Source organism: Herpailurus yagouaroundi, unplaced genomic scaffold (genome assembly GCF_014898765.1).
Source record: "Herpailurus yagouaroundi ecotype Mexico unplaced genomic scaffold, PumYag 100, whole genome shotgun sequence".
NCBI lineage: Eukaryota > Metazoa > Chordata > Mammalia > Carnivora > Felidae > Herpailurus > Herpailurus yagouaroundi.
The window spans coordinates 65,422,023-65,447,184 of record NW_024412391.1 but is presented as its reverse complement, the minus strand read 5'-3'; the positions used below and the strand labels follow the sequence as shown (position 1 = coordinate 65,447,184).

Below are 25,162 nucleotides of genomic sequence, written 5' to 3'. Positions count from 1 at the left end.
AATAAATAAATAAATAAATAAATAAATAAATAAATAAATAAATAAATAATTTGATAGTTAAAAAAACTCTTAAAATACTTAGTGCCCAGGTCTTAAATTTTTAACTACATTCTCCATTAAAAGGAACTAGGATTTCTTGGAGAAATGGCTGATTCCAGGGCTGGAGCAGGGAAAGTACAAGATGAACCTAGAATATCTTGTTTTACTGACAAGGAGTTGCTCGAAGAATGAAGGAGAGATGTCAAAAGATCACAAAAGCCAGCTTGAAGGAGTTCCCAATGTCCACATTCAGGACAATTAGAACATCAAACTAAGTAATGATAGCAACAGATTATAAACCAAAGATTAAAATAAGAATTCATGAATTCATACTGGTATACATAAATGAATAAAAATTCTTTCTTGTAGAATGCCAGCTAGTATGTAGAAGAAATGATGAAGTTAATAAATTACCTTTTATTAAAAAGTAAGAACTCAAGTAATAATCGGCAGTGGGTCCTAAAGCTAGTGTGAAAGTGTTTGATTAGAAAAGTATGTCTACATGGTCTCAGAGTAAATCCCAGGAAATCTTCTTTAATTATAAAAAGAAAAGTAATAACTGTATAGTGGAGAGACCTTGCAGATACCACCTTAACCAAGTGATCAGAATTAATATCATCAGTAACAGAACAAACTAGACATCATGTGCTTCTTGATACAAAGTACACTACCTCACTTTTGTGCTGAACTAAAATCTACTCATAGAGATATATTAGACCAAAACAAATTGAGGCCACAATACATCTATTAGAATGGCCAAAATAAAAATTAGCAAAAGTACCAAGTGCTGGTGAGGACGCAGAGAAATTGCATCCCTCATACATAGCTAATAGGAACATAAAATGGGAGAGTCAACTGTGGAAAATGATTTAGCAGTTTCTTATAAAGTTAGATATACAATTACTATATGACCTAGAAGTCACACTTGTGGTATTTATCAGATGGTAATGAAAACGAATGTCTCTGTAAAAATCTATACAAGAATATTTCTAACAGATTTATTTGTATACCCCAAAACTGGGAACAGCTCAATGTCCTTTGACAGGTAAATGGATGAACAAATTACAGCACATCCATATAATGAAATACTACTTAGCAATTAAAAAAGACCAAACTAAGGATACCCTAAACCTCCTATATGTTACATAATACTTGGATTAACAAAATTATAGTGATAGTGAACAGATCAGTGGTTATCAAGGGTTAGGGTTGGGGAGAGGATACACCTAGATATATACAGGGAGAGTGATAGAGCAAATGTGGTTTACATTTAGAGAATTTGGAAGAAGGCTATATGGGGATTCCTGTACAATATTTGGAGTTTTTCTGTAGTTGTGAAATTATATCAAAATATGAAATAAAAATAAAAATCTACCCAGAAGAATTATACCCAGCTCAAAAAAAAAAATTTTTTTTTCTTTTTTTACAGGTTTTATAGGTGAAGTCTAGCATACATTCAAGTAATAGCTAATTCCAGTCTTAATCATATGCTTCCCATTGTTGGATGACTGGGGCAATGCCCTGTCTTTTTGTTAAGAAGCAAATGTAACCCTATTGCGAAAATCAGACAAAGAATAATACAAGAAAGAAAACTTACAGGCCTGTTTATCCATGAACGTAGATGCAGAAATCCTAAACAAAATATTAAGCCAAATCCACCATTGTATATTTTTTAGAGACACAGTCACCTTATACTTATCCAGGAATGCAAAGGTAGCATACCATTAAAAATAACTCATGTGACTCATTAACAGTTAAAGAGAAAATAAAACTAGTGATCATTTCAAGAGATACAGCAAGTTAAATAAATAAAATGAAGAATTTTATACTTTAAAACAAATAACAAGCTAAAAACAAAAAAATTTCTTGAACTACATAGGGTCTATTTAATAAACACCTACAACCACCATTATACCTATAGTTAAATGTTAAATGTTTAAAATACAGTTAAATGTATTTAATTATAGTTAAATGTTAAAAATACAGTTAACTTCATGGGCGCCTGGGTGGCTCAGTTGGTTAAGCATCCAACTTCGGCTCAGGTCTTGATCTCACAGTTTGTGGGTTCAAGCCCTGCATAGGGCTGTGTGCTGACAGCTCAGAGCCTGGAACCTGCTTTGGATTCGGGGTCTCCCTCTCTTCCTCACCCGTTAGTGCTCCCTCTCTCTTTCTCAAAAATAAATAAACATTAAAAAATTTTTCTTTAAATACTGTTAACTTCAGTAGCTTGTTCAACCTTGTCCGAAAGATTTAGCTAACAAAGCAAAGCAATAAAAATAAGTAAGAATTAGGGACGAGAAGACCTATTATCCATACGAATGGATGTTTTCTATGTTCATCCATATAGAAAACAAAAAAGGACCTATACACATGGTATTTTAGAATTGATAAGAAAGTTTGGTAATGTTGCTGGATATAAGATCAAGATGGAAAAATCTGATTTCTTGGGGCACCTAGGTGGCTCAGTTAGTTAAGCGTCTAACTCTTGATTTCGGCTCAGGTCATGATCTCACTGTTCGTGAGATTGAGCCTCACATTGGGCTCTGCACTGACAGTGCTGATCCTGCTTGGGATTCTCTCTCTCCCTCTTTTTCTGCCCCTCCCCTATTCATGTGGTCTCTCTAAATATTTTTTTAAATATTTTAATAAGTTTTATTTTTAATCTGATTTCTTAACAACAGAATGTAACTTTAAAAATAATTGTTTCCATAGCCTTGTAAACAAATTTCTAAAAATATACAAACTACCAAAATTTACTCAGAAAACAATAGAAAATCTGAATAGACCCATTACAAAGAGTTAAATTAGTAATTTTTAAATTTCTCACAAAGAAAAGCCTGTGATGGATTAGATGGCTTCACTGGTGAATTCTACCAAGCATTTTAAGAATTAATACCAATCCTTCCCAACCCATTCTGTGAGGCCAGTATTTCTCTGATTCTTAAACCAGGCAAAGGCATTATAAGAAAAGGAAACTAAAGACCAAATATCCAATGAGAATAAACCACCACTGGAAAAATGAACGAATGATACAAATATGTGCAAACAAAAAAAGTAATAAGTATACGAAAAGTTCAAATAAAATGTACTGTATTGGGGCGCCTGGGTGGCGCAGTCGGTTAAGCGTCCGACTTCAGCCAGGTCACGATCTCAAGGTCGTGAGTTCGAGCCCCGCGTCGGGCTCTGGGCTGATGGCTCAGAGCCTGGAGCCTGTTTCCGATTCTGTGTCTCCCTCTCTCTCTGCCCCTTCCCCGTTCATGCTCTGTCTCTCTCTGTCCCAAAAATAAATAAACGTTGGAAAAAAAAAATTTTTTTAAATAAAAATAAAAAAAAATAATAAAATGTACTGTATTATTCATACCATGAAATACTATTTAACGTTGAGAATAATTATGAAATATAGCTATATGTGTTATTCTGGTTAGTTCAACATGAAAATCTCTTAATTTCATTAAGTGAAAACACCATATGATGTTATTTAGATAGTAGTACCGTAGAACAGTACTGTATACTATTTAGGGTGTGTGTATATAACATAATATGCAGAGTGCATGAAAATAAGACTAGACTTCAAATTTGATGATTTCTCAAGCAGGTGGTGCAGAGGAGGTGTTTGGGGAGTTAAACATAGAGGGGCTTCAGCTATATAAGTGCTCTTTCTTAGGCTGTGTACATGGGTGTTTATTATATTTGTGTTTTGTTGTATGTTTAAAGAATTTCAAAATAAATGTAAAGATTAATAATTAAAAAGTAAATCCTAATGAGTAGGAAGTGAAAATTAGCATCTGACCAGAATTTTAGCATGTGTATTTCATTTTTTTCCAGAGTTCCTGGTTGTTAATTTTATTCTTCTTACAACTCTCTTCACTTGCTTTTTTATTTTGCATTATTACAGAATGTTGAATATCAAACAGCTATGGAATGCCTCCAGAAAGCAGATAGAAGGAGTTTGTTATCTGAAATTCAAGCACTGCATGCTCAACTGAATGGTCTGAAAATGACTCTGAAAAGGGAACAAGAAAGCGATCAACCAAGCCAAGGTATGCTGTTTGTCCGTCTCACGTGGTAACAACAAATAGGTGGAAATATTTCACTTTGTTTCCCCTCTTTGTATTCATTTAAAACACATTTCCTTTCAGTCACATTTTCTTCTCATTCTCATATAATGTAAATAATTTACATTAATTACTCTGGGAATCAAAGGTTTGTCCAGTTGGTTTTTAAACAGATATATTTAAAATGGGGACGCCTGGGTGGTTCTGTCAGTTAAGCATCCGACTTCAGCTCAGGTCATGATCTCACAGTTCCTGAGCTTGAACCCCGCATCTACTCTGTCAGCTCAGTGCCTGCTTTGGATCCTCTGTCCCCTCTCTCCCTACCCCTCCCCTATTTGCTCTTATGCTCTCTCTCTCAAAAATAAACATTTAAAAAATAAAATAAACAGGCATTGCTTTTATCAGGTTGTTTAGCCCATTAAGTTCATTATCTTTTTTTAGTTCTGAAGCTCTTTGTGAGGTTAACCACCTGAAAGGAAAATAAATTCACAATGAAAGTAATTATTTCTTTTTAAATCCTTTTCTGGTTGTAAACTTAATATACATATTGAAAAGTGCAAAATGCAAAAATATATAACAAATCTTTAAGTGGATGAATTGTGGAAACTTCACCTTTGTTAAGTACCTCTGAAGCTCTTTCCCAAACACACACACCTCTATAGTAACCTAGACCATTATCCTGATTTTTCCTTAGTTTTACTACCTATTTGTGTATTCCTAAGCCATGTAAGTTTAAGGTTTTCCTGCTTTTGAACTTTATTATTCTATATATATTTGTGCCTTACTTCCTTTACCTCTCTCTAATATTTTTCTGAACATCTGCATTCATCTCCAATTCATTTATTTTTGTTACTGTATAGAATTCTCACAATGTATATATCCATTCTGTGGTTGAACATTTGGATTGTTTCTATTTTTTTTAGATATTACAACCGGTGCTGTTCTGCACATTGTTGGTAATACTATGTTTCTGATGCATACATACATAAGTTTTCTTGGTATATATACCCCAGAGGTGGAATTGCTGAGTGATAGAATACATAATTTCACATTTATTTGGTAACGCCTAAGTATTTTCCAAAGTAGTCCTATATATTTATAGTTCTGAAACCTTAACCATTATTAGCACTGTGAGGACAGTATTCATATGTGTTTCTATAAATTGCCAACTTTGGGACTGTAATCTTTTCACGTTTGCTTTGTGGCAATCTCCTAAGTTAAAAATCAGTTCTCTCAACAAAGTATTTATAAACCAGATACAAGTTGGGAGGTCTTAATGTACGTATTAATAATTTTGCATTTAGAACTCTTGGAGTATAATATGCAGCAGAAGCAGTCCCAAATGCTAGAGATGCAAGTGGAGCTCAGCAGCATGAAGGACAGAGCAACAGACCTGCAGGAACAGCTGAGTTCTGAGAAGATGGTGGTTGCCGAACTGAAGAGTGAACTTGCACAAACTAAGTTGGAACTAGAAACAACGCTCAAGGCACAACATAAGCACCTAAAGGAGTTAGAGGCTTTCAGGTGTGTCAAACTTCCTTATTAATAAACCTGTATCGGTGAAGGAATTGGAGTAATTTTGTCAGAGACATTGTGCAGATCTTATAAAAGCATAACATTATACATAATGTGTAAATAACATGAAATTTTGTTATTTGTAGGAAAAACTACAGTGGGAAGGGAAAATCTCCAAATTTTTCTAAATGATAAATTCATGGTTAGGTTTTGGCATATTCGCTGCTGTGGGTTCCGTCTCTTTGAGACTTGTTGTATGAGATATACATTACCACCAAGTAATTGAAATGGTGTTTATTATCTCAATAGAATTTGTGGTTCATTTAGCCAAAATATGCAAAATGTTTTAAAATATAATGCTTGTGAAAAGGATAAATTGTTGGTGTAAATACTGAGATGTTCTGCTTGCCAAGGACACATTACAAGGACATTTTTTGTTTTGAACATTGGTGATTCTCGTGTTCAGTAAAAGACAAAGGAAAATTTTTATTGTTATTTTGTAAAAATGTTTACAGTGGTAAATAATAGTTCATAGCTACATTACTAGAACAGTTAATGTGAAATAAACCACACTCAAAAATCTTTATTATATGGCTTTTATTTTCCTATTAGTTGGTTTATAATATGCCTCTGCTCATCAGTGGAAGCTCTCTCTTTTTCTCAATACAAACTTGGTTGAAGTAATTTTATGAAAGTTCATTTGTCTGATTTAGGTTGGAAGTTAAAGATAAAACAGATGAAGTACATTTGCTTAATGACACATTAGCAAGTGAACAGAAAAAATCCAGAGAGCTCCAGTGGGCTTTGGAGAAAGAGAAAGCCAAACTAGGACGCAATGAAGAGCGGGATAAAGAAGAACTTGAGGTATTGTTATCTTTGTCTTTAAATGTCTGTGGAAAATCCAAAACAACAGGAGAGAGAGAGAGAGAGTCTGGAGACTGTCTCTTTAAACTGTCAACCTTAGACTCTTCATGAAGCACGATAAGTTTTTTGTTATATGTGGAATACTATTACAATGTTATTTGTATTAAACTGTACCATCAGGAAATGCTAACGGTGTGGTACATTTTTGTTTTGCTATGTCCAAGGGTGCATTACAGACACTTCTGCTACAGGGTGTGTTTTTGGAAATTTGAGTTAGCGCATATGCAATTGATAAATAGGGCAACCATTCGGGTTAATGCAGAATAATTTTGGTTCCTGTTTTGTCTAGGGAAGGGGAACAGTGACACTTCTCTGGAAGCAGAACCCCTCACTGCCATATTGTTTAAAAATTTAAGGGGAGCCTGGGTGGCTCAGTCGGTTAAGCATCCGACTTCGGCTCAGGTCATGATCTCACGGTCCATGAGTTCAAGCCCCACGTCGGGCTCTGTGCTGACAGATCAGAGCCTGGATCCTGCTTCAGATTCTGTGTCTCCCTCTCTCCTGACCCTCCCCCACTTGCACTCTGTCTCTTCCTGTCTCTAAAAAATGAATAAACATTAAAAAATTTTTTAAAAATAAAAAAAAATAAAAAATAAATAAATTAAAATGAGTCCCTTCACACTGATCTCTCTTCCAGCCCTTCACAGCTGGCAGCTCAGAGAAGGTCATGTTGCTACACACAGTGCCCACTTATGGTAGCCCCACTGGCTCAGAGATCTTCCATCCACGCGTAGTACTCACCAGCTGTATGCTTAAAAACTGTGTAGCTGGCATTTCTGCTCTATTACTTTCTGTTTTCTTTTGTTGGGGTTTTTTTGATTGTCCATCTTGGTGGCCTCCACGCATAGTGAGGTCTCCACCTGGCAAGGACATGATATCCCCTTGGGTACAGATTACTATTTAAAAATTTTTTTTTCTTGTTTGTTTGTTTAGAGAGGATTGCGTGAGTGAGCACAAGCAGGGGGTGGGGGGCAGAGAGAGAGGGAGAGAGGGAATCCCAAGCAGGCTCTGCACTGTCATCGCAGAGCCTGACATGGGGCTCAATCCCACAAAACATAAGATCATGACCTGAGTCGAAATCAAGACTCAGACGCCCAACCAACTGAGCCACCCAGGTGCCCCTACTGTGTTTTTATCCTTACAAATTTGTGTAAGTTTTGAGTAGTTAGTCTATAACCCTGCTTTCCCCACAAACCACATTATTTTTAGTATGTGACATTGGACAACATGAGGTTTTTCAGGAACTCGTGTCATGTTATATTGAAAATACTTGTATTTTTAAAGGTCATTATTTCTAGAAGAAATGTACTCTACTTCATATTCCTTAACTAGATATGATTAATGTTTGGAGGAAAAAGTATTATTTAGCTTATCTTTTGTTTATGTTCTTTGATGAAAATCATTTGGCTCTCCCAAATAATTATGCTCTAACCACTGAAAATTTGAGTTAATAAACTGGGTAATCAGTTCTGTTCCCAGATACTACCAACTTAGTACTAATAAAGGCACAATGGTATACTTATAAAGGATTTTTTAAAAAATATTAACATTCTTTATTCAACTTTGTTCTACAAGGATTTGAAATTTTCACTTGAGGGTCAGAAACAAAGGAATATTCAGCTAAATCTACTGTTGGAACAACAGAAACAACTACTAAACGAATCACAGGAGAAAATAGAATCACAAAGAGTGCTACATGATGCCCAGTTATCAGAAGAACGAGGTCGAAACTTAGAGCTGCAAGTACTTCTTGAATCCGAGAAGGTTCGAATACGGGAAATGAGCAACACCCTGGACAGGGAGCGGGAACTGCATGCTCAGCTGCAGAGCGGGGGCGATGGTGGGCAGCCTGGGCCCTCGCTGCCCTCTGAGGACCTCCTTAGAGAGCTACAGAAACAGCTGGAGGAGAAACACAGTCGCATTGTAGAATTGTTAAATGAGACCGAGAAATATAAACTGGATTCTCTGCAAACAAGACAGCAAATGGAAAAGGATAGGCAGGTTCACAGGAAGACGTTGCAGACAGAACAAGAGGCCAACACTGAGGGGCAGAAGAAGATGCATGAGCTCCAGTCCAAAGTGGAAGATCTTCAGCGCCAGCTGGAAGAGAAAAGGCAACAAGTTTATAAGTTAGACCTTGAAGGAAAGCGACTGCAGGGCATTATGCAGGAATTCCAGAAGCAAGAACTAGAACGAGAAGAGAAACGAGAAAGTAGAAGAATTATCTATCAGAATCTCAATGAGGTAAGTTGATGCTCTTTTAAAGTAGTTCTTAAAAGAACACTACAGCCCTTTGAACATATAATTTTGATACTCGACTAATTTATTCATTCATTCATTTACTTACTTTTAAATGTTTATTTTTGAGAGAGAGAGCGAGAGCAGGGGAGAGCAGGGGAGGGCCAGGGAGAGGGGGAAAGAGGATGAACCAGGCTTTGCACCGAGAGTGGAGAGCCCAGTGCCAGGCTCGAACTGGCAAACCATGAGATCATAACCTGAGCCAAAGCTGGACACTCAACCAACTCAGCCACTCAGGTGTCTCGATATTGTACTGAATTATTTAAATAGTTATGAACAAATCATATCTAAAGGAAATCCATAGAAGTTTATTTGGAGTATGAACCATAATTGTGTTCCTTTAAGAAAGAATATAATTCGTTGTTCATTTATAATTACTCCTTTTTCTTTTTCTGTCGAAAATTGCTAGCCAACCACATGGAGTTTAACCAGTGATCGAACTAGAAATTGGGTTCTTCAACAGAAAATAGAAGGAGAGACAAAGGAATCAGGCTATCCTAGACTGATTGAAATGAATGAAGGAGGAGCTGGCTGTAATCATGAATTAGAAATGATCAGACAAAAGCTTCAACGTGTGGCTTCAAAGCTGCATCATCTGGCCCAGAAAGCCTCCAATAGGTTAGATTTTTTTTTTCTCCTGACTTTTGGAAATGACATTCTTAGACAAACTGGATAGAATCTGTCCCTCACTAAAAGCTAGCCAAGGGTGGGGAATTGAAATTTTAAGTTTATTTTTGAGAGAGAAAGAGCATGAGTGTGGGAGGGGCAGAGAGACAGGGAGAGAGATCCCAAGCAGTCTCTGCACTGTTAGTGTAGTGCCCAACATGGGGCTCAGACCCATGAACTGTGAGATCATGACCTGAGCCAAAATCAAGAGTCAGTGCTTAACAGATTGAGCCACACAGGCGCTCCAGGAATTGAAATTTTAGTTAATGCATACTTACATTAGGAGACGATAGTATTTTTTTTTTTTAAGAGAAAACGAGCAGGGGAGAGGTACAGAGGGAGAGAATTTTTTTTTAAGTTTATTTTTATTTATTTTGAGGGAGCAGCGAGGGGCAGAGAGAGAGGGAGAGTTGCAAGCAGGCTCCACGATGTCAGCATAGAACCCAATGTGGGGCTCAAACCTACAAATTGTGAGATCACGACCTGAACCTAAATCAAGAGTCAGACACTCAAGTGAAGTGATACACTTCAACAAAACTCATATACCTGAAAACAAATATCTTAGCACTGTAGAAAGAGAATACTTAATGTAAGGGAGAAGTGGTAGATGAAGCATAGCGTCACCTCATCTATAATGTTTGTGCTCAGTACCGCTAATTGAGAAAGGTATGTTTCAACTTTTTCTCTCTTAAAGACTACAGTTTGAAACAGCAGATGATGAAGATTTCATTTGGGTTCAGGAAAATATTGATGGAATTATTTTACAACTACAGAAGTTAACTGGCCAGCCAGGGCAAGAGGTAAGACTTTAAAAAACTCTTTATAAAAGGTATCAAGAACAAAGATTTAATGGAGCTATATGAACCATTTAAAGCTGGCACCATATTTTCTAGAGTTTTAATTTTATCTTTTTGTTTATTTTAAATATTTAAAATAGTTTATTTAAAATATTTATTTATTTATTTTAAATATTAATAATAATATTTGCCTTTCCCAGATAGAAGATACTGAAAGTTTGAAGGGAAATTAACTTTCATTGTCATTATTGAATAATTATGGTGACATTTTATTGTAGTATAACCAAGTTTCTTAAAAGAATAGTCTCATTTCTAGCTCTCCACTCATAACCACCCACAGAATGGTATCAGTGTCTTCAGAGTTGACTAATCTGAATCTTTTCATTCCCTGTCTTTGACTTCTTTGTAGCATTTGACACTTTTGACCTCTCCCATCTTAAAAACTCTTGTGTGTGTCAGTATTCTCTCATTTCTTCCATTTCTTTTCATCAGTCACCTTCATGAATTCTTTCTCTGTATCTTCATCCGTTTTTTTTTTTTTTTCTCTAATTGTGAAAGCTCATTCATTCCCACAGCCTGAGTTCTCAGTAGACTTATTTACTGAACAAATACTTATGTCAGGCACTTGTTATATGCCAGGTACCATCCTGGGTTCTGGGCTTCATCAAACAAATCTTATAAAATCTCGCCCTTAGGAACCTTATCTTCTATTGTCGTCTATACCTTTATCCTGTGGTCCAGGTTTATATTTTCCATTAGTTACTGGAACTCTTTCCATGGGGAAATGTACCCCATAGTGATCCCTTAGGAACCTTATAGGCACATTCCAAATTGAGCATCATCTTTCTTCTTCCTGTCCCAAACCCTCATTTCTGGTCCTGATATCACCCAGTTTAGAAAGCTGAAGGTCACCATGGACCACCTTCCTTCACTCTCACTTGTGTATCTAAGCAGTGACTAAGTCCTGTGCTTTTACCACCTAAATACCTATTCCATGTGTCCTTAGTCATTACCTTTTTCAGGCTTTCAGCATTTCTCACCTGAACTGTTGTGATGACTTCATCATGTGTCTGCCTGACACCAGGATCTGTCTTCCTTAATTTACTGTACTTTGCATGCTGCTACCAAAGGAATTTTTGTAACACGTAAATTTTGTGTCACGCTCTTGTCTCAAAACTGTTTATGACTCTCCATTGACTACGTTTAGGTATGTTATCCATAAGTAAAGGCAGCCTTTACTCTAGCCTTACCATGCAAATTGTATCTCCCGAAAAGCAAGACACTCTCACACAAAACCTTTGTGCCTTTACACATACTATTCCTTCTGCTTAATATGCCCTTCCCTATCTTCTCTTCTATTAAATTCTTCCTTGTTATATAAGACTCAACTCAAACACCACTTCTTCATGACATCTGTTGTTCTCAGTGCCTCTTCATATTTTTATGTGCATTGTGTATAAATATTTATGCTTACACAACCTTAATATCATTTTATTTTTCTAGCCTAGCTTAGTGTCCCCAGGTACTTCTTGTGGCTCATTGACTGAAAGACTACTGAGGCAAAATGCTGAGCTAACAGGACATATCAGCCAACTGACAGAAGAAAAGAATGATTTAAGAAACACAGTTATGAAGCTAGAAGAACAGATCAGATGGTATCGACAGACAGGAGCTGGCAGAGATTATGTACGTCTGTTTTTAGCATGGCCACATTAGAAGTGTTGCAAAGTTACAGTTTCTACTTTCTAGTTTCAATTTTTATCCCTAGCAGGGTACGAATATTAAGTATCTGATTCTTAGTAAGATCATTGAAAAATATTATAGGGTTGACAATAATGATAATATTATTTATTGGGAGCCCTCTCTGTGCCAGATCCTGGGTTATATATGTTCAGAATCTCTCATCCACATTCAGCCTTACACATGTGAAAACTGAAGTCTGTAGTCAAACCAGGAACTGCTTCTCTCCAAAGCCACATACTTTGCTACCTATGGGCCAGCAGTGGACACACGTAAAGAAATGTTCAAATGTGAATTCTGACTGTTCTCATCAATTATTTATCAGTTATTATGTGTGTAACTCAAGTGAAAGATGCCATTAAATTATATATTACAGTCTAATAAACTACTCTGGCCATTTACTGAAATTTTTTCCATTTAAAAACTACAAAATAAATTGCTAGCATCTGTAATATAAAAATAAGAATATAATATAAAGATAGGAAAGACTTGTGAGACAGCTGTGTAGTCAAATACATAATCATACATCCACAAAGCTTCTGTAGGGACTCACTTCTCTATGTACGTGCCTGGTTATTTTTTTCCCCACTTCTCCAGTGTACTGTTTCAGGCCCAAGCTCTACATTTGAACCCAGATGGCCCCATTTATTAAGTCTCTAGACTTTTTTATTTAAAACAATTTTTTAATGTTTATTTATTTTGAGAGCGAGGAAGAACAAGAGCGCAAGCAGGGGAGGGGCAGAGGGAGCAAGAGCGAAAGAATCCCAAGTGGGCTCCGTGATGCTAGTGTAGAGTCCAACACAGGACTCGAACTCACAAACTGTGAGATCATGACCTGAGCCTACATCAAAAGTGAGATCCTTACCCAACTAAGCCACTGAGGCAGCCCTCTAGACTTTTTTATTTTAAAACTCTGCAAAATCTAAACACTTTCTTTGGGGCTAGGCTTTCACGGGGATTTTTAGTTTTAAAATTAATCTACTAAGCAAAGGATATTAGTGTATATTCTTTCATGTCAGTTGAGATTGGCTTTGAACCCTCCATATCTGAGATTGGAAAGCTGATATCTCCTAGGGTTACCTTTAATGTGTTTAATTTAGGTTTTTCTTCAGAGACTTATTCCTGAAAATCATTAAAGGATACTCTGGTTTCTGTAGTCTTCTAGGTTTTCATTGAGTGGTAGTGCCAACATTGAAGCAATCATTGCTTCCGAAAAAGAAGTCTGGAACAGAGAAAAGTTGACTCTGCAAAAATCCTTGAAAAGAGCAGAAGCCGAAGTGTACAAACTGAAGGCTGAACTAAGAAATGAAGCTTTACTTCAGAATCTGAGCTCTGATTCTGAGCATGCCACTATAAAGGTAAGAGACGTCTTGCATCTAAACATACACCAGAGCTGGTCCCCTGCTTTTGCCTTGTTTCATCTTTCACTAATCTTAACCGAACAGAATGAAGAAATTAGGTGGCATTCAGGCTGTCCTTAGGTCTCACTATTCAGTCTGTGTCATGAATGCAGGTCCCTTGCTGGTCACAAAAACTTTGTGATGAGGCATGTCTCAATGGCAGCACCCTGAGCTCATGGTCCACTTCCCACCATGTCATCTCTAACAGACCAACAGAAAGTTCTCTTTTCCACTGCCGACAGAAGCTCTGCTTCCTTCAGTTTCAGAGCGTCATTCTCTGTGAGATCATAAGCCCTCTGAACAACCTCTGTCATGGCTGTGATGAGTATTGTAGGAAAACTACTTGTAAAATGTTAATATAAAATCTGAAAGAAAAATGTTTGGAATATTTGTTTTAACTATGGAATGAACATAAACTTACGCCTCTTAAAGGACAGAGAACATTAGCATTTGAAAGTTAAATATTTTAGCAACTATACTAGTAAAAGTAGCTACACAAGTAGACAAAAAAAACTGAGATGATAAGGGAATGACCAAAACATTTGCAGTAAGTATGAATGGGGGCTAAAATCCAAAAACATAGATATAAGGTTTGTGTTCACATTCCACTGACTAAAAAGAGTCAGAAGTGTGAAATTTAAGGTTGATTATCCTTACTTTCAACTTTGCTGATAAAGGAGAAAACAGTAGTAGGGTATCTGCCATTCTACTACTTTTTTTTTTTTTTAATAAAATCTAGGTTATCTTTTTCTAGAGAACAATTTGAATGGCTTCTTAATAATGTCTTTGTGTTCTTCCCTTTTTTAAACATAGAGAATTTACGGTAAATATCTGAGGGCAGAAAGTTTTCGGAAAGCTCTCATTTATCAGAAGAAATACCTGCTGCTGTTACTGGGTGGGTTCCAGGAGTGTGAAGATGCCACACTGGCTCTGCTCGCCCGGATGGGGGGGCAGCCAACCTTCACAGACCTAGAGGTGATTACCCACCGTCCAAAGGGATTCACCAGGTTTCGGTCAGCTGTCAGAGTGTCCATGGCAATTTCAAGGTAAATGTTTGACAGAAAATGCATTTTAATAGACACTAAAAGGATTTAGATTTTTAATCTACTCTTCTCTCTGCCTGTTGTGCTCTGTATTCATACAGTATGAGACATTTGCCATACTTCTTTCTTTCATCCTTTTAGCAGGGATACTTTATGTTGTACTGTGGAGACCCTATGAAGAGGACTCCCAGGTGCAGGCAGCTGGTAACTCAGAGCTGGCACCTCCAGTCTGGATTGTTTTGTTCTGTTATGTTTGGTTTTTAACCCTGAATAAGCCCAGGAAGCAGCTCAGACGTATAAATAAAAGGGACCATAAGATGGAAAATATGTTTTTGAAAACTTACTTAGGCTACCTGCATTCATTGTCTTCCTTGCTAAAATAATGCCCTCTTGGGTCTTAGCTACACAGAGCCCTGGCCTAACTCTGCATTCAAACCCAAGATTAGCCTTTAGGGCATTGGACTGTGCTAGTGCTTTTGTCATGCCTTTTCTAGGAGTTCTAAGCCGGCAACACTGGCACTCATTCTGTTTGTAGTTGAAATGGTGCCAGGACTCAAACTCCCTTGAGGACCTGGCTTCCTGCAGTCCTGTCACCCAGGTGCGATATACCCCGACACCTCGGTTTTTCCATGCTTCCCCTCCCTTTTATATACGTAGTAACCAGGCAGTCTCAAAAGCACTTCAGTTTTTAAAGTTCTTCCTGTCAGGTCACATCTGATATGTCTTCAAAGGGTTTTGTCCTTTTTCCTTTACCTTTCTTTGAAAAATGTGACAGAATTTTTTTAACTGAAAGCTGTCTGAGATCACCTGGTCCAGAATACCATCTCACAGGCAAGGAAACTGAGGCACAGCAAGTTTGCAAAGCCAGTAGTGATAGAGCTAGGATAATCAGCCAGGGCTCCCAGTTCTCATCCATGTTGGCTCTGCAAAAGGAACTCACGTTTTATCTTGTTAATGGTCTGAGGCCCTCCTTGCCTGTTCTTCTCCACATTGTTGTCAGGTGATTCCAGTTTCTCCTTTCATCATCTTGTACACCTTGTACAGGCTTAAGTGCTAGGAGATGCACTGATAAAGAAAAAATTTATAATCCTTGTCTGAATCCCTTAAGGCAGCTTACTTCCTAGGGAGGAAGACGAGTGTGCTCATAACTTGGAAGACACTAAATGACAGGTCACGAGAGTTTAGGTATTAATTTTACTGGAACGTTTGGGAAGGCTCTATGAAAGCCAGTTGCCATTGAAGGACGTCATCCTAACTCCTTTTTCTTGTCCTCTTACATGTTCATTGTATTTTCACCTTCCTAAAACTGGGCTTCAAAACTGATTGGAATTAAGAAATCAAAATTGGTGTTCCAGAAAGTTCCTTGGGCCAGGGGTGGGGCAGGCAGCAGCTTGCTACCACTGGTTGGCAGCAGTGCCACCACCACCACCCCTTCCTTTTAATGCCTTGTTGTTTTTCATCCCTGATCACATGGCCTCACTGCTTCTCCAGCTTTCCCAGCTCAGTTGCCCTGCTAGTGTTAAGATCTTTTATTTTCTTTCCATCTCATTTGCTTTGTAGTCTCTCTAGTCTTTTCTCCTTTCATTATTTCTTGCCCTTTGTCCATCTACTTTTCTCTTTTCTACTTTTGCTTTTCGTCTCTTTGAGTCCTTTATACCTCTATAAAGTCAGAACAGAAGAGACCTCTGATGCCTCTTGGAAAGCCTGTTCTAGTTAATTTTGCCCCAGACTAGGGGACATTTGCATGATTTTAGATTAGGCAGTCATGTGATTGTGTTGAAATTTTTCTGTGTTCACATTCAAATGTATGACTTGAATTTTGTGGGAAATGTATATTTATACTCTTTCTGTTTTAGAGGTGCTGTGAAACTTTTTCTTGGCATCTTTTTTAGAATGAAATTTTTGGTTCGACGTTGGCAACGAGTCACAAGTTCTGGTTCCATCAATATTAACAGGGATGGCTTCGGACTGAATCCAGGTGAAGTCAGAATAGGATTTCTTTTCTTATGTTTAGGATTCGTTTAAAATTACTGTACATGTAATATCTTCCAAAAAATGTGTTCTGGAACTTGTGTTGTCCAAAGACCCCTTATAAGCAACAGAGCTGGGGACCTTGCTGATTTTTAAAGAGTTAACAAGAGCTCATTTTTATGGAACACTAGCCCTGCTTTTTCCCAATCCTGTATATTTTGCCAATCCTGTGAGGTAAGTACAGTTACTGTTATTCTCACTTTACACAAGAAAAACTGAGGCATATAAAGCATTTATTGTTGGCCCCAGAGCCAGCGCTGAACATTGGCAGTCTGGCTAGAGCCCACTCTCCAAGATTAATGCAACTCTTACGGTTGCATTAAGGCTCTGATTCAAGAAAGGATTGCTGTTATTCAGGCATATAGAAGTTACAGTTTTGAAATTTTCACAGTACTCAGGTTTTGAGTTGACAAATAGGTTGTATGTAATGGTAACAGTTAAAATTCCTTCTCTCTCGACCTAAAAGTGGAAACAAACATTAGGACTTCAACATTTTAGGCATAAGGATGAGCTTAGAAACTGGGGAGGACACAGAGTTTCAGACACAGAGCGTAACTGTATTCATACAGGTACATATTGGTATTAAACCACCTTTACACATTCTGCCAGTAGCTGAGCAGCAGAGAAAAACATTTGGTACCCTAAGCAAAGTGGTCTGAAATACGCATCCTTGTACATAAACAGCTGAAATTTGCACTATAATGAGCTTTCTGTTGTAAGTTAGCAAATCTTGATTTCACGCTTTTTCTAATAAATCAGTAGAATGGTGTGATGTAGTATTTTTTATCCACATCATCTTTTTCTCTAAACCACTCACACTCAGATAGAAGTCTTTTAAAAAGAAAATACTCCAGTTAAAAATAGTTTATTTTCTTTGACATATAGTTCCAGATTATCAGAAATACTTGAAGGAAAATAAAGCAATAGTTCGTTCTACTGTTTTTTCTCTTCTTTGGGAAGAATAACTAAAAATGACTATAAATAGGTAATATTGTATAGTACGGTATGGTAGTCTTTTGAGCCCTTACCTATTTTGTAGAAATTTTCCAAGGGCTTGATTTTTCCCCCCCTTAAAGTATGTAACATTTTGGATTACTTTAGGTGCTGAAAAGACTGACCCATTTTATCATTCTTCTGGGGGGCTGGAGCTATACGGAGAACCGAGACACATGGCATATCGCTCAAGATCAGAGCTGGACTATCCTAGGTCTCCTTTACATTTTCAAAATAGGTAAGTGTGTGACGAAGCTGCCGAGATTCGTTACATATGCTAACACTTAACAGAGAAAGGAGGACACTGTTAGGGCTTTGACTCCTTTGCTTTGAAATAGCTGGTGTGTCTCAGTTGTATATGATTTACATAAGCTAAGGTCCAGAATCAAAAACATTTTTTTAATATAACTTATTGTCAGATTGGCTTATATACAACATCCAGTGCTCATCCCAACAAGTGCCCTCCTCAATACCCATCACCCACAAAGAGTTTTTGGTTTTTTTGTTTTGGTTTTTTTGTTTTTTTTTACATTTATTTATTTGTGAGAGAGAGAGACAGCATGAGCAGGGGAGGGGCAGAGAGAGAGGGAGAGACAGAATCAGAAGCAGGGTCCAGGCTCCAAGCTGTCAGCACAGAACCCGATGTGGGGCTCGAACCCACGAACCGTGAGATCGTGACCTGAGTCGAAGTCGGACGCTTAACCGACTGAGCCACCCAGGCGCCCCCAGTTTTTGAATTTATGCCTGGTTTCCAAGGGTATTGGAAACTGAACTAATCAAGTGTTATTTAGTATATGCTGTGGTTAGACATTGGGAAAAGTATTAACTAAATCGACAGTCTCTGCAAATCGTGAAAAAACCCTAAAGTCTCCACAACATACATTTGTACATACACAGCGCTCATTGAGGGCTTCTGCAACAGGCATTCTACTGGACACTTTCATGATGACTTAGTAGCTGCTTTAAGTTTATTGAAATTTTTTCGCCTTGTACATCACAAACTCAGAACCTTAGGGGATATAGATTAGGCCTAGCTTAGTGTCCCCAAGTACTTCTTGTGATTCATTGACTGAAAGGACTACTGAGCATAATGCTGAGCTGGCACAACCTATCAGCCAACTGAGTGAAGAAAAGAATGATTTAAGAAACATGGTTATAAAGATGGAAGAACACATCAGATGGGATCAGCAGATGAGAGCTAACAGAACATATCTGTTTTTAGCATGGCCACATATTGGAAATATTGTAGAGTTACAATTTCTGCTCCCTAGTTTCAATTTTTAACCCTAATAATGTACAGATATTAAGTATCTGATTCTTAGTCTTTTTGCCAGATCCTGGGCTGTATACTTTCAGAATCTCTAATCCATATTTAGCCTTGCACATGAAAAAACTGAAGTCTGTAGTCAAACCAAGAACTACTCTCCAAAGCCAGATATTTTGCCACCTATGGACCAATAGCAGACACGTAAAGAAATGTTCAAATGTGAATTCTGACTGTTCTCGCCAGTTATCAGTTATTATGTTCATAACTCAAGTTGAAGATCTAGCTTTTGAGGGCAGGATGGTGGCAGGTTGTTAAGTTACTTGCATTATTTGTGGATAATTTGGATTCATGTTCCTATTTTTAATCTCCTAGGTACCCGGGCCCTCCAGCTGATTTAAATCCTGGTTCCTTAGCATGTTCCCAGCTTCAGAATTACGACCCTGACAGAGCTTTGACAGATTATATCACTCGGCTAGAGGCACTGCAAAGACGACTTGGAACTGTACAGTCAGGTACTCTCACCCTAACTGTGTAATACTGGCAGCCCCATCGTGCTGGACAGACCCAGAGTTCTCCTTTCTCTTTTTGAAACTCCTTGACCTTCTTCATCAGGATAATTGAATCCCAGAGCTTAGTTCATGAGGTACCAGGTTAGACTTAGGAATTCAACTCCAGAAATGATTTACCACCCTAGTTTCACTCCCACAAAAAGATACCCTACTCAGATTGATTAGATGAAATGTACAACAGGCACCAAGGTACAAAGGCCTGGGAGGTTTACAGTGTCTGCTGGAGAAGGTGTTCCTAATTACAGTGGACTCCTAAACAACCCAAGGCTGAACTGCACAGCTCCATTTATGTACCATGCTGTAAATGTATTTTTCTTCCATATGATTCTTATGATTTTCTTAACATTTTCTTTCCTCTAGATTATTTTATTGTAAGACTACAACATATAAAAATATCTGGTAATTGCCTCTATGTCACCTGTAAGGCTTTCTCAGTCAGTAGTAAGCTATTAGTAGTTAAGTTTGGAGGAGTCAAAAGTTACACATGGATTTTCAACTGTGCAAGGGGTCAGTACCCCTAGCCCCCACATTGTTCAAGGGTCACCTATATGAGGTGAGGCATGCAAATTAGGGGTGGGGAATGAGAGAAGGAAGCATGTATCTTAAGCATTTATTGCAGCTGTTGTCCCTACTAGGACCCAGTGCTTTTATTCATGATCCATGAAACCTGTTCCATTCAAAAGACTTTATAAAAATGACCATTTTTTTTTCTCTGCTTAAAAACACAAAAATTCATACTTAATAGAAATTGATGCCCTATTCATTATGGGAAAGTCTATTTTCCCTGTCTCCCTTCAATTCACTCCTGATTCAAGTGTTTGAATCATTTTAATGTGCTTTAAATTAATTTTAAATCAGCTTTTACATTTTGTTTTTATTTCTGTTAAAGACCCTTTTTTTCCTACTGTTCCCCCAAACTAGATAGGGTAGTAGTTTGTCTCCTCATACAAAAGATCACTTAACCCAAGCAACTTGTAGTCCTAGGAAGCTGTTAGAATCATAGCTGGACTTTGTTTGGTAGGGTTTGCTGTGGTTTGTATCTTTCACAAGACTCAGATTTTGAAGACCAAAAGATTTTTCAAGAGGCAGGAGGTGTAGAATATAATATAGAACGTTCAACCTGCAGGGCACTTTAAAGAGAATCTTAGCATTAGTCTTACCTTGCTACAGAGCAACAGTGACTTTTAAATATATGTTCAAAATCTCTTTTAAAAATCAGTTCAAGTATGGATGAGACTTTTTTAGAAAAATAAAAAGCAGTTTTTTAAATGGCAGGTAATAGTAATCTTCTGCCCTTCATGAACTGGTTAGTCTGGTGTAGGTAACAATCCAATTTGAAATCACTACAGGCATACCTCGTTTTATTGTGCTTTGCTTTATTGCAATTTACAGATAAGCATTTTTTTTTTTTTTTTTTTTTTTTTTTTTTACAAATCAAGTTTTGTGGCAGCCCTGGGTTGAGCAAGTCTGGTGGTGCCATTCGTTCCAACACCATTTGCTCACTTTCATGTCTCGCATTTTGGTAATTGTTACAGTGTTTCATACTTTTTCTTTAGATTATGATCAGTGACTTTTGATGTTACTATTGTGATTGTCCTGGAAGCACCATAAACAGTGCCATATAAGACAGCAAATTTAATCGATAAATGGATGTGTTCTGAGTCCTCCACGGACCAGCCATTCCTCTGTCTTTTTTCCTGTCCTGGAGCCTCTTTCTTCCCTGAGACACAGCAATATTGAAATTAGGCCAGTCAATAACCCTGCAGTGGTGTTTTAGTAGTCATGTGAAAGGAAAAGTCACACATCTCACTTAAAATCAAAGGCTAGAAATGATTAAGCTTAGTGAGGGAGACATGTCAAAAGCCAAGATAGGCCAAAAGGTAGGCCTCTTGCACCAAAGAGCCCAGCTGTAAATGCAGAAGATAAGTTCTTCAAGGAAGAGCTCATCTGTATGCCGGTTCCTCAAGGAAATTAAAAGTGCTTGCACCAGTGAACACGTGAATAAGAAAGCAAAACAGCCTTACTGCTGATAAGGAAAAGTTTTAGTGGTCTGGGTAGAATATCATACCAACCACAACATTTCCTTAGGCCAAAACCTAATCCAGAGCAAGGCCTTAATTCTCAATTCTTTGAAGGCTGAGTGAGATGAGGAAGCTGCAGAAGAAAGTTTGAAGCTAGCAGAAGTTGGTTGACAAGTTTTAAGGAAAGAAGTCTCCACAGCATAAAAGTGCAAGGTAAAGCAACAAGTGCTAACATAGAAGCTCCAAGAGATCTAGCTAAGATAATTCATGAAGGTGGCTACGCTAAACAGATGTTTAATGTAGACAAAACAGCCGTCTTTTGGAAGAAGATGCCATCTAGGGCTTTCACAGCTGGAGAGGAAGAGTCAGTGTCTAGCTTCAAAGGATGGGCTGACTTTCTTGTTAGGAGCTGATGGAGCAAGTGAAGCCAATGCTCATTTACCATTTCAAAATTCCTTAGGCCCTCAAGAATTATGCTAAATCTGCTCTGCCTGTGTTACATCAGGATAGAACACTCTGCATCTCTTGACAACAGGATATCCTGAATATTTTAAGCTGTGTTGAGATCTGCTCAGGAAAAGATTGCTTTCAAAATACTGCTGCTCATTGACCATGCCACCTGCTCACCCACAAGCTCTGATGTACAACAGGATTAATGTTTACATGCCTGCTAACACAGCATCCGTTCTGCAGCCCATGGATGAAGGAGTAATTTTGATTTTCGAGTCTTATTACTTAAGAAATATAATTTGTAAGGTTCTAGCTCCCATAGATAGTGATTCCCCTGACAGATCTGGGCAAAGTAAATCAAACCCCTTAAAAAAAGGATTCATCATTCTAGATGTAAGAACGTATGTGATTCATGGGAAGAGGTCAAAATATCCACATGAACAGGAGTTTGGAGGAGGTTGATTTCGACCCTCTTCCATGACTCTGAGGGGTTCAAGACTTACAGTGTAGGAAGTAACTGCAGATGTGGTAGAAACTGCCAGGGAACTAGAGTTAGAAGTGGAGTCTAAGGATGTGACTGAATTCCTGCAATGTCATGATAAAACTTGAGTGAATGAGGGTTCCTTCTTATGGATGGGCAAAAAAAAGGGGTCTCTGGAGATGGAATCTGTTTCTAGTGAAGATGCTGTGAAGACTGTTGAAATGACAACAAAGGATTTAGAATATTACATAAAACTTAGCTGATAAAGCAGCAGGGCTTGAGAGGATTGACTCCACTTTTTTCTTAATTAAAAAAAATTTTTTTTTAATATTTATTTTTGAGAGAGACACAGAGAGAGACAAAGTGTGAGCAGGGGAGGGGCAGAGAGGGAGACACAGAATTCAAAGCAGGCTCCAGGCTCTGAGAAGCCCGACATGGGGCTCAAACTCCCAAAATGTGAGTTTGTGACCTGAGCCAAAGTCAGCCGCTCGACTGAGCCACCCAGGGGCCCTTCTTAATTTTTTAAATGTTTATTTTTGAGAGGGACAGAGTGCAAGCAGGGGAGGGGCAGAGAGAGAGGGAGACACAATTCAAAGCAGGATCCAGGCTCTGAGCTGTCAGCACAGAGTCTGATGCAGCATTCAAACTCACAGACTGTGAGATCATGACCTGAGCTGAAGTCGGACACTTAACCAACTGAGCCACCCAGGTGCCCTGACTCCAGTTTTGAAAGAAGTTCTACACTGAGTAAAATGCTGTCAAACAGCATGACATGCTACAGAGAAATTGTTCATGAAAGGAAGAGCCAATCCAAATTTCATTTTTGTTTTATCCGAAGTAATTGCCACAGCCACCAGCCACCCTGATCAGTCAGCAGCCTTCAACATCAAGGCAAGACCCTCTACCAGCAAGGATTACAACTCCCTGAAAACACAGATGATGTTTAACATTTTTTAATAATATTTTAGACCTAATGCTATTGCTCACTTAATAGACTATGGTATAGTATAAACTTTTATTTGCCCAGGGAAACAAAAAAACTTGATTCTCTGTATTGCAATATTCACTTTATTACAGCAGTCTGAAACCAGACTTGCATCATCTCCAGAGAATGCCTGTACTAATTGGTCAGGTATAGATCGCAATTTAATTTGAAATAAATTACATATCTTGTTTTTCTCTCATAGGTTCAACCCAGTTTCATGCTGGCATGAGAAGATAATCCTTTGAAACATAAATCAAAGTGATTTTAAACAAATTCCCTTTTGTAAATCACTCGTTCTTTTGTGCTTTTGTATTGTGGATATTCAGCGGGACCAACATGAACACAGCTTATGATTGTATACAAATCCCTTGCCAGCACATGGAAACAAACTGGAGTTTGTATATATTAGCATTGTGTATGTATTCATGCACAATAATCATTAAATTACATGTATATTTGTGGAATGCTAATTTAAATGATTAAATTATAAACCTTGTGTATTTATCGAATGGGTGAAAAGATTAAACTTTTGCGCATTATGATACTGCTGAATGTGTAGCTTGAGGTGTCCTGCACTTTTCTTATAAGGCTACTGAAGTTACATGTTTCTGCCCTAATATATTTGCTACTGGTGATAAAGACAGATAATATCACTTGTAGAGACCTATTTTTGTATAATGGTAGAAGTTTTGAATTTTATGGGGTATTTTGTCAAGTACTGAAATAAAAATGACTTCACCATTTTAACCACACTGTTTTTTGGAACGTCCTTAATCCTTGAGCCATAGTTTTTGGTGTATGTCTTAGACCACTCAGGCTGCTGTGACCAAATACCATGGACTAGATAACTTGTAAACAAATTTATTTCTTGCAGTTCTGGAGGTTGGGAAGTCAGAAGTCAAGGTGCCAGCAGATTTGGTATCAGGTAACATAGACTGCCATCTCCCTGCTCTGTCCTCACATGGCAGAAGGGACAAGGGAGCTGAGGTCTATCACCTTCCCAAATGCCCCACTTCCAAATACGATCACATTGAGGATTGGGTTTCAACAAGAATCTGGGCTGAAGTGGGGGGAAACAAACATTCAGTCTTTGGCAGGGCAGATTATTTCATTATCTCAAATATGTATACTTTGAGATTCAGAAAGTTGTCCTAATCTTAGATAGTATTGGTATTTTTCTCTCCCTCTTGAGGAAGAGTTTCTCTTGCACGTTTCTATCAACTTCACATCTGTAGTATTTTTTAAAGCCATATTGATATTTTCATTAGCCTAGTATATACTAGTCTAGTATATCAATGTAGTATATACTAGTATAGTTTGTTGCTTAAATTCATAAAGGAAACAGTTTGAAATTAGTACAAAGATGGAATTTTTTTCCCATCCCAAGTTCCTAGTTTCCTGAATTCTCACTGAAACACCACTTTACAATTAGTGAATAGACTACATTTTTTCCCAGAGACCATTTCAAGAAATGAAAAACTCCTTCAGAAATAGTTTAACATGAGTGGGGAGGAAAATATTTTGGCCTGATCTAGTGAAAACAGACTATGTGGTTAAATTACAGGTATATAGTCAAGCCCCCAGTTATAATTCGAGTTGATTCTTGAACACAGGCTTCAGCACAATGTGACCAATGATACTACCCCCAAAGACCCTACTTTACATTACCTTTATCTTAAAGCCAGAGTTCCAGATCTCCAAGTTTGTATTTAAAAAAAAAAAGTTACTAACCTACGTTAAGTTTTAATAAACAGAATAACAGAAACATCCCTAATTCTAGAGAGGAGGAAGAAAACCACCTAGAGCCAAAGAGAACAAAAAGTATCCTTTAAGGACTTTATTTTGGGCTTTCACACACATGTGACTATGTGGAACCAGATACAAATTT

The 25,162-nt window shown here is 37.7% G+C and overlaps 1 protein-coding gene across 7 annotated transcripts in view; it reads left to right on the top strand.

Annotated features, from left to right (window-relative positions):
- AKAP9 (A-kinase anchoring protein 9) overlaps positions 1-24,026 on the top strand; it is a 155,006-nt gene extending 130,980 nt beyond the window's left edge. For all 7 annotated transcript variants that reach the window (XM_040472711.1, XM_040472714.1, XM_040472709.1 and 4 more), the window contains 13 exons: positions 3,935-4,079; positions 5,399-5,618; positions 6,323-6,473; positions 8,109-8,777; positions 9,241-9,449; positions 10,192-10,297; positions 11,798-11,980; positions 13,192-13,392; positions 14,248-14,480; positions 16,370-16,455; positions 17,610-17,739; positions 19,141-19,280; positions 23,477-24,026. In XM_040472711.1, coding sequence (XP_040328645.1) covers positions 3,935-4,079; positions 5,399-5,618; positions 6,323-6,473; positions 8,109-8,777; positions 9,241-9,449; positions 10,192-10,297; positions 11,798-11,980; positions 13,192-13,392; positions 14,248-14,480; positions 16,370-16,455; positions 17,610-17,739; positions 19,141-19,280; positions 23,477-23,511 — 2,508 coding nt within the window. In that variant the 3' untranslated portion in view covers positions 23,512-24,026. The remainder of the gene's footprint in view (positions 1-3,934; positions 4,080-5,398; positions 5,619-6,322; positions 6,474-8,108; positions 8,778-9,240; positions 9,450-10,191; positions 10,298-11,797; positions 11,981-13,191; positions 13,393-14,247; positions 14,481-16,369; positions 16,456-17,609; positions 17,740-19,140; positions 19,281-23,476) is intronic.
- The last annotated feature ends 1,136 nt before the right edge of the window (positions 24,027-25,162 follow it).